General features: G+C 39.2%; 1 protein-coding gene across 1 annotated transcript in view; it reads right to left on the bottom strand.

Moving 5' to 3' along the window:
• Positions 1-265: 265 nt before the first annotated feature.
• Positions 266-17227, bottom strand: part of LOC126072068 (olfactory receptor 18-like) — a 32905-nt gene continuing 15943 nt past the window's right edge. The window contains exons 2-3 of the mRNA XM_049876738.1: positions 13871-13903; positions 266-1198 (exon numbers count right to left, since the gene is read on the bottom strand). Of these exons, the coding sequence (XP_049732695.1) occupies positions 266-1198; positions 13871-13903 (966 nt within the window). The remainder of the gene's footprint in view (positions 1199-13870; positions 13904-17227) is intronic.

Below are 17227 nucleotides of genomic sequence, written 5' to 3'. Positions count from 1 at the left end.
ATCCTGGGTCACAGAAGAGAAGTTACAGATGGCTCCATAGCTACAGTGGGATTTGATCTTGCGGATTGACATATCCCAGAATATTTCCACTATCCCAATAAACATGTGACAAAGGAAGCAATGTTCAGATATGAAATCTCCATATTGAAACCTCCAAGACCTAGAAAAAGTACGTAACCAAGAGGCAAGATTGAAGACTGCAGATGTTAGGTTTTGCCATCTTTTCCAACCCACATGCCAAAAAAAGATGGCACAAGTGTTGATATCAGGCTGTCCTGCTGAGGAGCCTCCACAGGGCCCTCTTGATGTCTCTGTTCCTCAGGCTATAGATAAAGGGGTTCACCATGGGGGTGACCACAGTGTACATCACTGAGGACACTGCACACTTTCTGGGAGAAGATGAGACAGCTGAACTGAGGTACACTCCAAGGCCTGTTCCATAAAATAAGCAAATGACTGACAGGTGAGATGCACAGGTGGAAAAGGCTTTATACTTCCCACCTGAAGATGAGACTCTCAGAATGGAGCAAACAATTCGACTGTAAGAGAAAAGGATGCCTGAGACTGGAACACCACCAAAGATGGCACCAATACAATACATTAATATGATATAGATGGAGCTATCAGAACATGCAAGGCTAAAGAGTCGAGGAGGTTCACAAAAGAAATGAGGGACTTCCATATCTGTGCAGAAGGTAAGTTGTGACACCATTGAAATGTGCACCTGGAAGACCAAAAGGCTGATGAAAAAAGATACCAAAATTAGCAAGCCACAGAGACGAGGGTTCATGATGGCTGTGTAGTGCAGGGGGTGACAGATGGCCACAAACCGGTCATAAGCCATCACGGTGAGAAGCAGATCGTCCAGACATGCAAAGACGTAAAAAAAGGTCATTTGTATCAGGCAGCCCCTATAGGCGATCAATTTGCTCTGTGTCTGGATGTTCACTAGCATCTTTGGGACTGTGGTGGAAATGAAACCAATGTCAGCCAAGGATAGGTTGGAGAGGAAGAAGTACATGGGAGTGTGGAGATGGGAATCAGAGGTGACAGCCAGGATGATGAGTAGGTTCCCAGTCACAGTGATCAGGTACATGGACAGGAACAGCCCAAAGAGGAGGGGCTGCAGTTCTGGATCCTCAGAGAGGCCCAGGAGGAGGAATTCTGAGACACCTGTTAGATTCTGTGGCTCCATGTACTTACAACAGCTTCTGAAAAAAAAAAAAAAAGGTTTGTTAAAAGGAAACAGGTGAACAGCCACCCAGTATTGTGTCTGTATTCTGAATTTAAGAAACTTACAAGTAAAGCCCACAAACTCACATGTCTTCACACTTAAGAACTAAATACCCCAGTACTTTTCAGTAATATTACTCAGTTACAGCAAACCCAATCACTGTATTTCTCAAAGCTCATCCCTCATTGTCTGTCTTATTCATCTTTTTCTGTACCCAACACTTTAGAGATGCTAGGCAAAGGAAAGTTAAAATGACAAGTACATTTTATGTTAACAAGTTCATAGAAAGAGTGGAATATCACACTCCTCTATGAGATAAACACAGACAATAAGAAATACCCTTTTTTAAAGAAAAAAATCATTTCAATTAAAGGACAATAAGAATCACTTGCCGTTCCAGGGTGTGCAAACAGGTAACACACTTGGCTGCTAAGCACAAGGTTGGAGTCCAACCAGAGGCAACTCAGACATAAGGCCTGGTGATCTACTTCTGAAAAATCAGTCATCTAAAACCCAATGGAGCATAGTTTACTCTGACATTCATAATGTCACCATGAGTCACAATCTACTCAACAGAAATTGGTTGTTCTTTTTAAGGAGCAGTCAAATATACTTTATTTACACAAGCACAGTGCTATAAATTCCCTTGTTTTGATACATTCAAAAAATAACGTATACGAAATAGGAACACATTAAAGAAAAAAACTGCCATCAAGTTGATTCCAACTCATAGAAACTCCATGTGTTAAAGAAAACAACTGCACCACAGAGTTTTCGTGGCCTTAATCTTTACTGAAGCCTATCACAAGGCCTTTCTTTCATGGCACTGAAGGGTGCAATCAAACCACCAACCTTTATGTTAGTAGCTGAGCTCAAACCATTTGCTTCACCCAGGAACCTCATTAGCTGGATTCTAAACTAAAATAAAGTGTTCATAATCAGAGAGTGTGTTTATATGTCAATTATCTTCACAGGTTTTCATCACTGTTTGGTTTTCTGACATCCACCTTATACGGAGATACATGGTCATTCAAATGTGCGGGTCACCTTTAAAAACCTTTCAAATTATATAACCTCTCCCTTGGCTTACTGGACATAAAACTTTGATGACTGTTAGATAAATGTTCAAAGCATAGAATATTGCTCATTCCAAAGATGCCATTAGTGTAAAATGCACCAATGACTAAATGACAATTTACTTTTCAGAAATATTCTGTTCCTATTTTTCACTATGTAGACGCTGGTATTTCCATCAGTGCTATACCTTCTCAGGGAAATGTCTGGTGTTCAGCTGGCTTTTTCCTTTATATGTTTCCATTCTTTATCGCCTTGATAAAAGGCTGAAATGTTCTTCATCCTAAATGTTTAGAAAGCATTGTGTCCTTATCAAATGAACACACTTACTTAAAATTGAGGAAATTAAGATCGGGGACATTCCAAAGTCAGGTTTGAAACCCAGTCATCTTAGGCCAACTTAAGAGCTTTCCAAGTCAATCCTTCCTTATTGGGGAGATTGGAATTCACCACATTTAGCTCCCTGGTGGAAACTCACTTCTCCATTTCTATTGGTAGGTCTAATATGAGATCATTTGGCCCATTTATTCACAGTACAACTCACTGAGTTGTTAGAGGAAAGATCAATGGTTCAGTCTCCATTTGTTCATCTGAAAAAAACAGTCATTCAACTCTCGTTGAGGAGACAGAATCCTGGAATAGGAGTCAGAAGGGCAAGGTCCAAATCCCATATCTGTCACACAATGAATTTGGAGTGCATGTAAATCTTTCAACCACTCTTACCTAGAAATAGGGGAAATAATACCCATGGCTAGGATGTGCGGGGCAGCTAACAAAGGTGTGGCACTTAATAAATACTTGGACAATCTTTTTTAGTAAGAATTTGAATCTATATGAGAGTAGCTGGTTTATTGTTGAAATATAATCCCAGTTTTATTTGATTATATGGAAAAGACAGAAGTGTAATGTGTCCCAGGAAATTCAAGCATAGAATGTATTGAAATCATAAAATGTGCCTTGGTTCACCCAGTAAGATTTACTTTCCCCTTCTCTTTCTCCATTTTTCCTTTTTAGTTTTCAGTTTTATGAAAATCTCCACAACTTTTTTTGAAAAAAGAACTGAATGATATATACTCTACTAAATACATTGGTCCCATAGAAAGCCCGAGATATAGATACATTCATGCCTTTTTTAATCGATGGGACATTCTTGGAGGGATGAAAGCACAGGCAGGGAAGCACTCAGCATAGAAGCAGCACAGCCAACAATCTGATCCTATGAACCAAGGAACAAAGGAACCAAGGGTCTAGTCCATATTTAATTCAGATTTGTTGTTGTCATTGTGGTTGAAGCCTTCTCTGTGGCAAGCACAGGATATGTTCTGGGGAATCAGAAATTACTGAAACTCAGTTGTTCACTTCTAAGTATTCTATATTTACTTGTAGAAGAATGGACATAAAATAATCTTACAAGGGTCCAGATAAAACAAACCTGTCAGATCACAGGATGCATTAGTTGAATGGTATAAAGATCTATCTAATTTATAGTAACAATAATATGTAAAATTCATGTGCCCTGACTATATGCATCCATGACATATGTAATATGCATTATCTGTTCAGTCCTTACAGCAATGCAGATCTCTCAGTCTATCAGCTATGGATCAACTCAAATGGCAACATAGAGTCTGAGAGATACTAAAAACTTACCCCACGACATACAGATCATAAGCAGCACAGACAGAATTTATAATTAAATTGTAAGTCACTGAGGCCCATGCATTAACCATCTTCACTCTGTTTCCTCATATTTCAAAAAGTTTAAAGACAAAGTCCAGGGAACCTAACCAATGATACAATTAAGTTACACCTTTAACTCATTCCAGCTTCCTGAAGAGGAATGGAACTCAAGATCCTATCTTTACGTCTCCAAAATTGAGATAGGCTAAATTAAGAGGATGAAAGGAAGTAGACAATTGAGTTAAAGTTCAGGAGAAGGGGCAAGGAAAGACCTGTCCTAATTATCATCTGCCAACTCCTGATGTGATTTTCTCCTGTATTCACAATTATCCTTCTGAGAGTGAAGACACCAAGAGGCACTTACTGCTGTCCACTGTGGTCTAGCAGAACCCACACTAAGGAGCACAGTGAGCAGAGTCTCTGTGTGAAGAGACCAAAGAAGTGGAATGGCACGGTGGATGGCAGGGGAGAATATGGCTAGGTGCCCTATGTCTGGTGTCACATCCCCTAGATTCAAACCTGGCTTCAACCTTTTCTGGCCCATGAACTGGAACAAGTTACAAAAAAAAAAGACTGTGCTCATTTTCTCTTCTATGAAATGACATAACGTGTGTTACTCTTTTCTAGGTGTGGTTGTGCAGAAAAAAAGAAACAAGCTACTGAGAAAACTTAGCTCAGATCCTGGCACTGGGCAGCCTTCAATAAACTTTCACAGTACTATGATGACTACCATCATCCTAATCATTATCGTTATCATCATCATCAACTAGATCTTGTTGAACTGTTTAGGAGACCGATGAGAGGGGCCCATTTCTCATTCTGGTGGGGACATGCAGATGGGAGCCAGTACCAGTGTAGAAGAAATTAAAAATCTAAATGAGCCTTCTCAAACCTCTACCAAAACCAGGAACAGAACCATCACAGACCTCTGTGCTGAAACTTAACATTTCAGGGCCTGACTCTCATCTGGCCATCCCAACTGTGCTGCTTGTCCTCAGAAGGAGGAAACAATGCTCCCAAGCCACTCTGTGTCCACTGTCTCCCAAGGAACTCACTGGATCGCACTGGGTCTTGGCTGGGGCATGACCAAGGAGTATGGGTCCACCAACACTCCCCTGCCTGGTGGACAATGAGAATTGAGGCTCCTTCCTTCCTCAGGAATGACAGGAAGAGAGATTCAGGCATGCGACTCCTGAATCAAAGGACTACTGTAGAGGAGAGACAGAGTTATGAAGTTTGCTGGACTGGGAAGCACAAACTGAAGTCCTTGAGATCAGCAGTGGAGTATTTACAGTTGTATCACTTTGGTAGCTCAATGCCCAGAGCTCACAATTAGTGAAATTGGTTCATGTTGTTCCAATCTCTGAAGACTTGTTAGTATACATGAAACAAAAAGAGGAAAAATTGAATGTCCCTGTTATCCGGGCCCTGTCGTTCTAAGGAGGAAGCCCACCTATATTCTGTACCTCTAACGTCCACATTGTTCAGATCTTAAGATAAAAATCGCACTTTTTTTTCAATTTTTCAAACTGAACAATAAATGTTTGATTTAATATTTTCAAACCCATTGAATGAACCAAGTAATTTAGGGAGGAATAAGTATTCAATAAATGTCCTGGTGGCACAGTGGTTAAAGCACTCAACTGCTGCCTTAAAGTTTGGCAATTGAATAACATTTTGACACTCCACAGGAGAAACAGCTGTCAATTTGCTCCCATAAAGATCACAGCCTAGAAAACTCTACTGGGCAGTTCTACTCTGTCACATGGGGTCGGTCCTTAAGAGTCAAAATCAATTCAACAGTACCTAACAACTACAATAACAAACCTTCTATACCAAGAATCTGATACTATTTTCATTTTCTGAGATAATGTTTGTGTCATGAAGGAGAATATACTATCTTCTTTTTGTAGCCCCTGCATGTGGTTTGGGGTTTTATGCATTGGCAATTTTTATTTTTGGTTAATTTGAATGACAGCATCAATTCTAATTTTTCTGTACAGTTCATTTATATTGGCACTTTAGAAAACTCTTTATCTTGTAGTACTTATTTGCTAACTTCATCTTTCACCTAAATACCTCTATGGGCCTTGGAGAAGACTCCATTCACAATGTTGGCAATGGCTGCAGTAACCTCAAGGTTTGACTGGAAAAATATTTGATTCCAAGGTCACTCAGGTGTCAATTGGCAGGATTTGTTCCTCACAGACTGTTGGCCAGAGGCCTCCTTTAACTCCTGACCACATGGGCCTCTCCATCAGTCAGCTGAAAACATGGAAGCTGGTTTTCATAAGAGTTGGATGGCCAGAGAGCAGGAGAGGACTGGCAAGATGACAGTCAGATTCTTTTTACACCCCATTGTTGGAAGTGATCTTCCAATAGTTTTCCAAATTCTCTTTGATGGAAGCAATGAACTGAGTCCAGCACACACTCAAGGGGATGGTTATCAACAAGAACATGAATGCAAGAGGTAAGGGCTGTTGGGAGAATCTCGGAAGCTACACACTACACAAGCTTCACTTTCTATAAGGAAGGTGGCTCTAAGCACCACCAGACTTTAGAGACGTCCCTTTGTTTTCCAGCATAGTCTCAATCCATTGCACCACCATGCTCTCAGCAAACATCCCCTGGAAAAAAAAACAGACACATAGTAGAATTCCTAAAAACTCCATCATGGTGTTCCTTATCTTGCAGTCAGAAGCTACCCCGGTTTATGTAACAGTAGCAGAGTCCATCCATCAATATCAGCCCAGTGAGAACCACTCCAGACACAAATTCTAAAACTATCCCCAGCAGCTTCAGATTTCTGCTTGACTGGAAAGGGCTCACTTCAATACAGAATGCAATTTTTCTTAGAATTCTTTTTGTTCAGAACTCTTGAAATCTTTAATTACATTAGCTTTATGCTCATACAGTTTTTTTTTCCCCCTAGTAGATAATGTGGAATGATGATATATTGGACATTTGACATCCAATCCATGTGGCCACCTGAGTAAGCCTTCTTTGTTCTGAAGAACTAGGAGATTAACGTGTCATTAACTGATATGAGGAAACTTTGAACATATACCAAGTGAAACTGAATACGGACAAAAGGATGTTATTTATGTATGTTTGTATAAATGACCAAGAATAATTTTGGGGAGACCAAATGGCAGGTGTGTAGAGGTGGACTGGAGAGGTAGATGATAAGCCCTGAACTTGGACAGTGGCAAATATTTAATATTAAACACAGTGGAAAGAGGGGATCAATTTCTAAAGTCATTGTCAAAGCGAGTGTAGAGGACAAGTGTATGAAAACCAAAGAGAGTTGTGTTCCTGTGGTAAAAAGAGAGATTTGTTTTGTGCTTTTCCCACTACTCTATCTGGATGGGTACCATTACAGCAAAAAGAAATATACCACATTCCTGCATTCCCTCTTTAGACACCCAAATGAGGAAAGTCTACTCTCAAATCTTTATCCATGTGTTATTTATAGGACTTATCCAACCCTACTGATTATTCTACAACTCTTATTCTTGCATATACAATTACATGGTAAAATAGAGTCCATAAAATGTCCTTGATATAAAAACAAACGAAGCGTACATTTCGTACTTCAGGGGTTCTTAAAGATATCTGTGGAAAGTATAATGCTCCAGGGTGGAAGAAAAATACTGAACGTATGGATGTCAAATTGTCTTCACCATTTCTTTTTCTAAGATAATAAATAATTTTTTCAACATTATACAAGGTGGAGATGGGATGATTCTCTGGTCTTAATACAGGAGATTTTGATTAAAAAGATTAATGACTATTCAGTCTCTGCCCTGAACAGCTCTAGATCTTGTTGTATGAAGATAAAATGTGATGGTCATCAGGCATCCAAGGGAAAGCACACATGGAGATCCATTAATTTGTTTGAATGGCATCTGTATTATCATAGACAACAAAAATGATGATATCTATAGTTACTAAATTCTTACAATGCACAATATGCATTATCTTTTTAATCTTTACCGTGTTGTAAGCTAAATAATATAGAAAATGAATAATCAAAGGCCATGACAGTTAAATAACAAGTCCATGTCCACACAGCTAATGAGTTAGAGGAGTTAATGTTGAAAATCAAACTATTTCCCTGCAAAACCAATTACTGGCCTACCCATATGATTACTATGTTACTGTCCACTTACCGATCCATTACTAGGTACTAAACACTCTTCTAATCAGTACTTTTGATTCGGCTGCTCTTAACCACTCTCTCAGGTAAGCGTTTTTCTTTTCAAAACCATAGAGATGAAGAAGTTAAACAGAAACACGTTTTATATTATGCCTAAAATCAATTTGTAATATCAATTTCTTTTGAACTCTTAGAATGCACACTTAAAATGAACTTCATTAAAGTGATATTAAGGGTTACCATTAGATGGGAACCTGTTATGTGATCCAACCTTATAACATTACATTTAGTCATAACAATGGCCTTGGAAGATTAGTACTATTAATTGGATTTGACGAAAAGGACTCTGAGGGTCAGTGAGGTGCACTGAGTTGTCAAAAGTGTCCAGTTTATAACCCATGATCTGGTTAGAGGTGTGTCACCAAATGCCACACCCTTTCTATTATCTGTGGTTCCAATTCCATGTCAAAGATAAGTACACCTTTTTCTAATAGCTATTAGGAAACTCTGGCATATTTCCTTTCCATCTTTTCCACACCCATAGTCAACTACTATGACTTATTCTAAGTCTTGAAGTTTAAAAAGGGAGAAGAAAATGTTACCTTGGAAGAGAGTCTACCAAGAGATATCAAAAGGAAACAATACCTGGGATACATTTTTTTCTTTTTTTGAGTTATCCCTAGCTTTGCAGAAAAGGAAATGAAACTAACTTCTGGGACAGATAGAACCAATTCTGCAGTTAGCCATAACTAGAGAATCAGAACACTACCTTCCTGCTTTTTAATGAGTACTATCTCTTCCTCTCTTCCTACAGATTGGAGGAAGACTCCTCTACAACCTGTGTTATACAGATGACACAACCTTCCTTGCTGGAAGTGACAAGGACTTGAAGCACTTACTGATGAAAATCAAAGACCACAGACTTCATAAAGTAAACAAAAATCCTCACAAATGGACCAATAAGAAACATCATGGTAAAGAGAGAAAAGATGGATGTTGTCATGGAAACAGCAGTCAAGAAATCAAAAGACGCGTTGCATTGGGCAAATCTGTAGCAAAGGACCTCTTTAAAGTGTTGAAAACAAAGATGCCACCTTGAAGACTAAGGTGAGCCTGACCCAAGCCATGGTGTTTTTGATCACCTCACATGCATGCAAAAGCTGGATGACGAATAAGGAAGATGGACAAAGAATTGATGCCTTTGAATTAAGGTGTTGGCAAAGAGTATTGAATACACCACGGGCTGAAAAAGAATGAAAAAATCTGTCTTCAAAGAAGTACAACCAGAATGCTTCTTAGAAGCAAAGATGATGAGACTATATCTCACATAATTTGGACATGTAATCAGGAGGAATCAGTCCCTGGAGAAGGATATCATGCTTGGTAAAGTAGAGGGTCACCGAAAAAGAGGAAGACCCTCAACGAGATGGATTGACACAGTGGCTGAAAAAATGGGCACAAGCATAACAATGATTGTGAGGGTGGCGCAAGTTGGGGCAGTGTTTCATTCTGTTCTCCACAGGGTAGCTATGATTCGGAAGGGACTCAAGGGCACCTAACAACAACAACATCTCTTCCCACGAACTGGTGTGGCCTCATCCTCTGTCAAGTGCTTTCCACTCTCCATTACCAAAAATTCTTGTCAGGAAGGTTTCTAGATGATTTAACTCAGTGGTAAAAGACAGTAAATTAATCTATTGATTGGGCAGGTTATCAGAACATTCCAAACTGCTCCCTCAGAAATCATGTGAGTATATATAAAAGACATATGCATACCCACAGTAGAACAGAGAAAAAGTCTAGACAAGGAAACACAGTAACAATAAGGCTTCATCAAGATGTTACAAGTGAAAGGCAACAGCTGCCCTTTTGGGAAGACATGGCCCTTTGCTCTCCTAGTCTAATGAAAAGTAAGGTAAAATTTAATTTATTTATAATGACTTAGTGAATAAATGATCTTAGAGTACCAATAGAGCCACAACAATTGGAAATATGGTTCCAAAAACCTAGGCCTCATTTGTATGACCTTGACTAAGATATATCATTTACAACCACCTTTTTTTATAAACATTCTTTCTACATTCCAATTTTAGCCATTTTACAAATACCTTTATTCCCCAAATACAATTTATCAGTCAATATTCAATAAAGAGAAGTGAAAACACCAAGAAAAGTATTTCATACCGGAAACTGGTAAAATAGTTATACAAGGACTGCAAGGCAAAAACTAGCAATGTAGCAATACATACAAACTACAGAAAGAAGCTACCTAACCAAGGGGTAAGGCAATAGGTATAAGGAAAGTGCCAGGCTTAGGGTGTGGTAAACCTTACTCAAAATTATTGGAAGAACTTAACAATAAAGCCAGATGAGAAATCAGAAGAGTGGTTTAAGCATCATGTGGCAGCCAACAAAGGTTTGGCACTCAGTCAATATTTGTACATTGCTTTTTAATTAGAATTTCAATCAATATAAGAGTAGCTTTTTTATTTTTTAAATAAAATCCCAGTTTTATTTGATTATGTGGGAAAGATAAAAGTCTAATATGTGCCAGGAAATTCTAGCATAGAATGAATTGAAATCACAAAATGTGCCTAGGGTCACACAAGATTTATTTTCCCTTTTTCACTCTGTTTTTCCTTTTCATTTTCATTTCATGAAAACCTCCACAATTCTTTAAAAATAATTGGGTGTTGGACACTATCCTAATTAAATAGGTCCCGTTGAGAACCCATGATATAGACATATGCATGCCCCATTTTATCTTGTCTCTACTACAACTGGACATCCTTGGAGGGATGACAGCACAGGCAGGAAAGCACTCAGTATATACAACACATCCTACACTCTGATCCTCTGAAACAAGGAACAAAGGAACCAAGGGTCTATTCCATATTTAATACAGATTTGTTGTGGTGGCAGTGGTTGGAACTAACTCAGTGCCAAGCACCAGATAGTCTCAGGGATTGAGAAATTAATGACACTCAGTTGTTTCCTCCCAAGCTTTCTTATACATCCTTGTAAAAAATGAAAATAAAAAGCTCTTACAGGATCCAGACAAAACAAAAACTTCACATCACAGAATACTTGTGTGACATGAAGCTTAATCTAATTCATATTCACAATAATAATGACATGCAGAATTAATCACATATGCAACGTCCATTATCTGTTCAATCCTTACTGCAATGCAGATCTCTTTCTCTATCAACGGTGGATCAGCTCAGATGACATGGGTCTGTTAGTTTCTCTTATTGTGGGGCCTTGTGTGTTCCTGTGATGCTGGGAGCTATGCCATTGGTATTCAAATACCAGCAGGGTCACCCATGGAAGACAGGTTTCAGCTGAGCTTTCAGACTAAGACAGGCTAGGAAGAAGGACCAGGTGGTCTACTTCTAAAAAGAATTAGCCAATGAAAACCTTACGAATAACAGCAGAACACTGTCTGATATAGTGTCAGAAGATGAGCCCCCTCAGGTTGGAAGGCACTCAAAATAAGACTGGGGAAGAGCTCTCTCCTCAAAGTAGAGTCTACTTTAATGACTTGGATGCCATCAAGCTTTCAGGAACTTCATTTGCTGATGTGGCATGACTCAAAATGAGAAGACATAGCTAAAAACATCCATTAATAATTGGAATGCAGAATGTATGAAGTGTGAACCTAGGAAAATTGGCAATCATCAAAAATGGAATGGAACACATAAAGATTGATATCATAGGCATTAGTCAGCTGAAAAGGACTGGTATTGATTTTGAATTAGACAATCATATGGTCTTCTATGCCAGGAATAACATTTTGAAGAGGAATGGCCTTGCATTCATCCTGAAGTACAAAACTGTCAGTGATAGGATAATATACATGTACCTACAAGGAAGACCAGCTAATGCAACTATTATTCAAATTTACACTTCAATCACTAAGGTCAAAGAAGAAGAAATTCAAGATTTTTACCAACTTTTGCAGTCTGAAATTGATCAAACATCCAATCAGGATGCATTGATAATTACTCGTGATTGAAATTCAACAGTTGGAAACAAATAAGAAGGATTAGTAGTTGGAACATATGGCCTTGGTTATAAAATGATGCTGGAGATCCCAGAATTGAATTTTGAAAGACCAACGACTCCTTCATGCTAAACATGTTCTTTCACCAACATAAATTGTGACTATACACATGGATGTCACCAGGTGGAATACGCAGGAATAAAATCACCTAAGTCTGTGAAAAGAGATGATTGAAAATCTCAAAATCATCAGTCAGAAGAAGGCCAGGGGCTGACTTCAGATCAGATGATCAATTACTCATTAAACCAAAAAAACCAAACCCATTGCCGTCGAGTCCATTCTGACTCATAGCAACACTACAGGACAGAATAGAACTGCCTCATAGAGTTTCCAAGGAGCACCTGGTGGATTTGAACTGCTGACCTTTTGGTTAGCAGCCGTAGCACATATCCACTACACCACCAGGGTTTCCACTCATATGCAAGTTCAAATTGAAACTGAAGAAAATTACAAGTCCACGAGAGCCAAAGAATGACCTTGAGTATATCCCACCTGAATTTATAAACCTTCTCAAGAATAGATTTGACACACTGAACACTAATGACCAAAGACCAAACAAGTTATAGAATGACATCAAGGACATCATCCATGAAGAAAGCAAGAGGTCATTAAAAAGACAGGAGAGTAAGAAAAGATCTAAATGAATGTCAAAAGAAACTCTGAAACTTGCTCTTGAAGGTCAAGTAACTAAAGAAAAAGGAAAAAATGATGAAGTAAAAGAGCTGAATAGAAGATTTCAAGGGGCGGCTAGAGAAGATGAAGTAAAGTGTTATGCTGACATGTGCAAAGACCTAGAGATAGAAAACGAAAAGAGAATAACACGCTTGACATTTCTCAAGTGGACAGAACTGAAGAAGAAATTCAAGCCTTCAGTTGCAATGCTGAAGGGTTCTACAGGGAAAATATGAAATGACACAGGAAGCATCAAAAGAAGATGGAAGAAAAACACTGAGTCACTATACCAAAGAGAATTGGTCGAAATTCAACCATTTCAGGAGGTAACATATGATCAGGAACTGATGGTACTGAAGGAAATCCAAGCTGCACTGAAGGCACTAGGGAAAATCAAGGCTCCAGGATTTGATGGAATACCAATTGAGATGTTTCTACATAGGATGCAGCCCTGCAAGTGCTCACTCCAATATCCCCAGAAATTTGAGAGAAACCTACCTAGCCTGCTGACGGCAAGAGATACATATTTATGCCTATTCACAGGAAAGATGATTCAAGCAAATACGGAAATTATCAAACAATATCATTAATGTCACGTGCAAGCAAAATTTTGCTAAAGATCATTCAAAAGTGGCTGCCACAGTATATTGAGAGGGAACTGCCAGAAATTCAAGCTGGATTTAGAAGACATGGAACTAGGTATGTTATTGCTGTTGCCAGATGGGTCCTAGCTGAAAGCAGAGAATACCAGAAAGATGTTTACCTGTATTTTATTGACTATGCTTAGGCATCCTACTGTATGGATCATAATAAATTATGGATAACACTGAGGAGAATGTGAATTCCAAAACACTTAAATGTGCTCATGAGTAATTTGTACACAGATCAAGAGGTAGTCGTTCAAACAGAACAAGGGGATACTGCATGTTTTAAAATCAGGAAAAATGTGCATCAGGGTTATATCCTTTCACTGTACCTATTCAACCTGAGTGCTGAGCAAATAATTTGAGAAGCTGGGCTATATGAAGAAGAACAGGGCATCAGGATAGGAGGAAAACTCATTAACAACCTGTGTTAAGTGGATAACACAACCTTGCTTGCTGAGAGTGAAGAGGACTTCAAGCACTTACTGAAGACCACATCCTTCAGTGTGCATTACACTTCAACAGAAAGAAAACAAAAATCCTCACAACTGGACCAATAAGCAACATCATGATAAATGGAGAGAAGATTGAGGTTGTCAAGAATTTTATTTTCCTTGGATCCACAACCAACACCGATGGAAGAAGCAGTCAAGAAATAAAACGATGCGTTGCATTGGTCAAGTCTGCTGAAAAGAACCCATTAAAGTCTTGAAAAGCAAGGATGTCACCTTGAGGACTAAGGTGTGCCTGACCCAGCCATGGTGTTTTCAATTGCCTCATATGCATATGAAAGCTGGACAATGAATAAGGAAGACTGAAGAAGGATTGACGCCTTTGAATTGTGGTGTTGGAAAAGAATATTGAATATGCTATGGGCTGCCAAAAGAACGAATAAATCAATCTTGGAAAAAATACAAGCAGAAAGCTACTTAGAAGCAAGTATGGTGAGACTACGTCTCACATACTTTGGACATGTTATCAGGAGGGATCAGTCCCTGGAGAAGGACAACATGCTTGGTAAAGTAGAGGGCCAGCAGAAAAGAGGAAGACCCTCAATGAGATGGGTTGACATGGTGGCTACAACAAACAGTTCAAGCATAGCAACAATTATGAGGATGGGGCAGGACTGGGCAGTGTTTCCTTCTGTTGTGGATACGTTTGCTATGAGTCGGAACCAACTCGAAGGCATCTAACAACAACAACATGTAGAATTAATCACATAATGTAATATCCATTACCTCTTCAATTCTTAAAGCAATGCAGATCTTTCTATCAACTGTGGATCAACTCAGATAGCAATGTAGAGTCTGAGAGATACTTAGAACTTGCCCCATGACACACAGATCATAATTACAGCAGACAGGATTCACAATTAAAGTAAGACACTGAGGCCCATACACAAACCATCTTAACTCTGTTTCCTCTTCTTTCAAAATGTTTAAAGCAGAAGTCCAGGGGGCTTAACCAAAGATACATCTAAGCTACACCTTTTAACTCATTACACCTTCCTGGCAAGGAATAGAACCCAAGATCCTGTCTTTATGTCTCCAAAGTTGAGATGTGCTAAGTTCCGAGGATGAAGGAGGAAGTAGGAAACTGAGAAAAAAATCTGTGAGAAGGAGCAAGAGAGATACGTCCTGAATTATCATCTTCCAACTCCTGATGTGTTCCCTTTGTGTATCACAATGATCCTTCTGATAGTTGAGGCACCAAAAAACACCCAGTGCTCTCTAACTTGGTCTAGGAGAAACCCCCCACAAAAGAGCACAGTGAGCACGAGGTCTCTGTATAAATAGAACAAGGAAGTGAAATGTCAGTGTTGTTGTAGCTGCTGTTAGATGCCGTCGAGTTAGTTCCAGCCCATAGTGACCCTACATACAACAGAACGAAACACTGCCTGGTCCTGCACCATCCTCACAATCATTATGCTTGAGCTCATTGTTGCAGCCACTGTGTGAATCCACCTCTTTTCCACTGACCCTGTACTTTGTCAAGCCTGATGTCCCTCTCAGGGACTGATCCCTCCTGAAAAAGTGTCCAAAATATGTAAGACTCAGTGTTGCCATCCTTGCTGCTAAGGACCATTCTGATTGTCCTTCTTCCAAGACACACTTGTTTGTTCTTTTGGCACTCCATGGCATATTCAATATTCTTTGCCAACACCACAATTCAAAGGTGTCAACTCTTCTTCTGTCTTCCTTATTCATTGTCCAGCTTTCACATGCATATGATGCAAATGAAAATACCATGGCTTGGGTCAGGTGCACCTTAGTCTTCAAGGTGAAATCTTTACTTTTCAATGCTTTAAAGAGGTCCTTGCAGCAGGTTTGCCCAATGCAATGTGTTTTTTGATTTCTTGACTGCTGATTCCATGGGTGTTGATTGTGAATTCAGGTAACATGAAATCCTTGACAACATCAATCTTTTCCCCATTTATCATGTTCTTGCTCATTGGTCCAGTGGTGAGGATTTTTGTTTTCTTTAGGTTTTTTTATGTTGAGGTGCAATCTATATTGAAGGGTGTAGTCTTTGATCTTCATTAGTAAGTGCTTCAAGCCCTTTTCACTTTCAGCAATCAAGGTTGTGTCATCTGCATAATGCAGGTTGTTATTGAATATTCCTCCAATCTTGATGCCCCATTCTTCTTCATATAGTCCACTTTCTTGGATTATTTGCTCAGCATACAAATTGAATAGGTATGGTGCAAGGATACAACCCAGACGCACACCTTTCCTGACTTTAAACCACTCAGGATCCCCTTGTTCTGTCTAAATAACTACCTCTGGATCTATGTAAAGGTTCCTCATGAGCACTATTAAGTCTTCTGGAATTCCCTATTATCCATAATTTGTTGTGATCCACACAGTGGAATGCCTTTTCATAGTCAATAAAACACAGGTAAACATCCTTCTGGTATTCTCTGCTTTCAGCCAGGATCCATCTGACACCATCAATGATATGCCTGGTTCTACGACCCTTTCTCAAACTGGCTGAATTTCTAGCAGTTCTCTGTCGAAATACTGCTGCAGCTGTTTTTGAACGCTCTTCAGCAAAATTTTGCTTACGTGTGATATTAATGATACTGTTCTTTAATTTCCGCATTCAGGTGGATCACCTTTCTTGTGAATACGCATACATATGGATCTCTTCCCATCAGTGGGTAGGTGGGTAGGGAACAATATAGCCAGGTACCCTGTGTCTGATGTCACACAGCCCATATTGAAACCTGGCTTCAACCTTTTTTGGCCCATGATCTGGTACAACTAACAAAGAAGAAAAAAAAAAAAGGCTGTGCTCCTTTTCATCTGTGAAATGACAATAACTCTTTGTTGCTCTTCTCTGGGTGTGGTTGTGCACAAAAAGGAAACAAGTAATGTAGAAAACTTAGTTCAGATCCTGGCACTGGGCAGCCTTCAATAAATATTCTTGACACTGTCATCATCCTATCATTGTCATTATCATCATCATCTACAAGTTCATACTGAAGTATTCACAGATTGGTGAGAGGTACCCATTTCCTGCTATGGTGAGGAAGTGCCTATGGGAGTGAGAACCAATGTACGAGAAATTAAAACACTAAATGAGTTTTCTTGGATCTCTACCATAACAAGGAACACCAACTTCACGGGACTCTGAAGGTGAAACTTAGCATTTCAGAGCTTCCCATCAGGCCATCCCAAGTGTGTTGCTTGTCTTGA

This window comes from Elephas maximus, chromosome 3 (genome assembly GCF_024166365.1).
Source record: "Elephas maximus indicus isolate mEleMax1 chromosome 3, mEleMax1 primary haplotype, whole genome shotgun sequence".
NCBI lineage: Eukaryota > Metazoa > Chordata > Mammalia > Proboscidea > Elephantidae > Elephas > Elephas maximus.
Note: the sequence above shows the minus strand (reverse complement) of the source record. Positions and strands in the feature narration are given on the sequence as shown.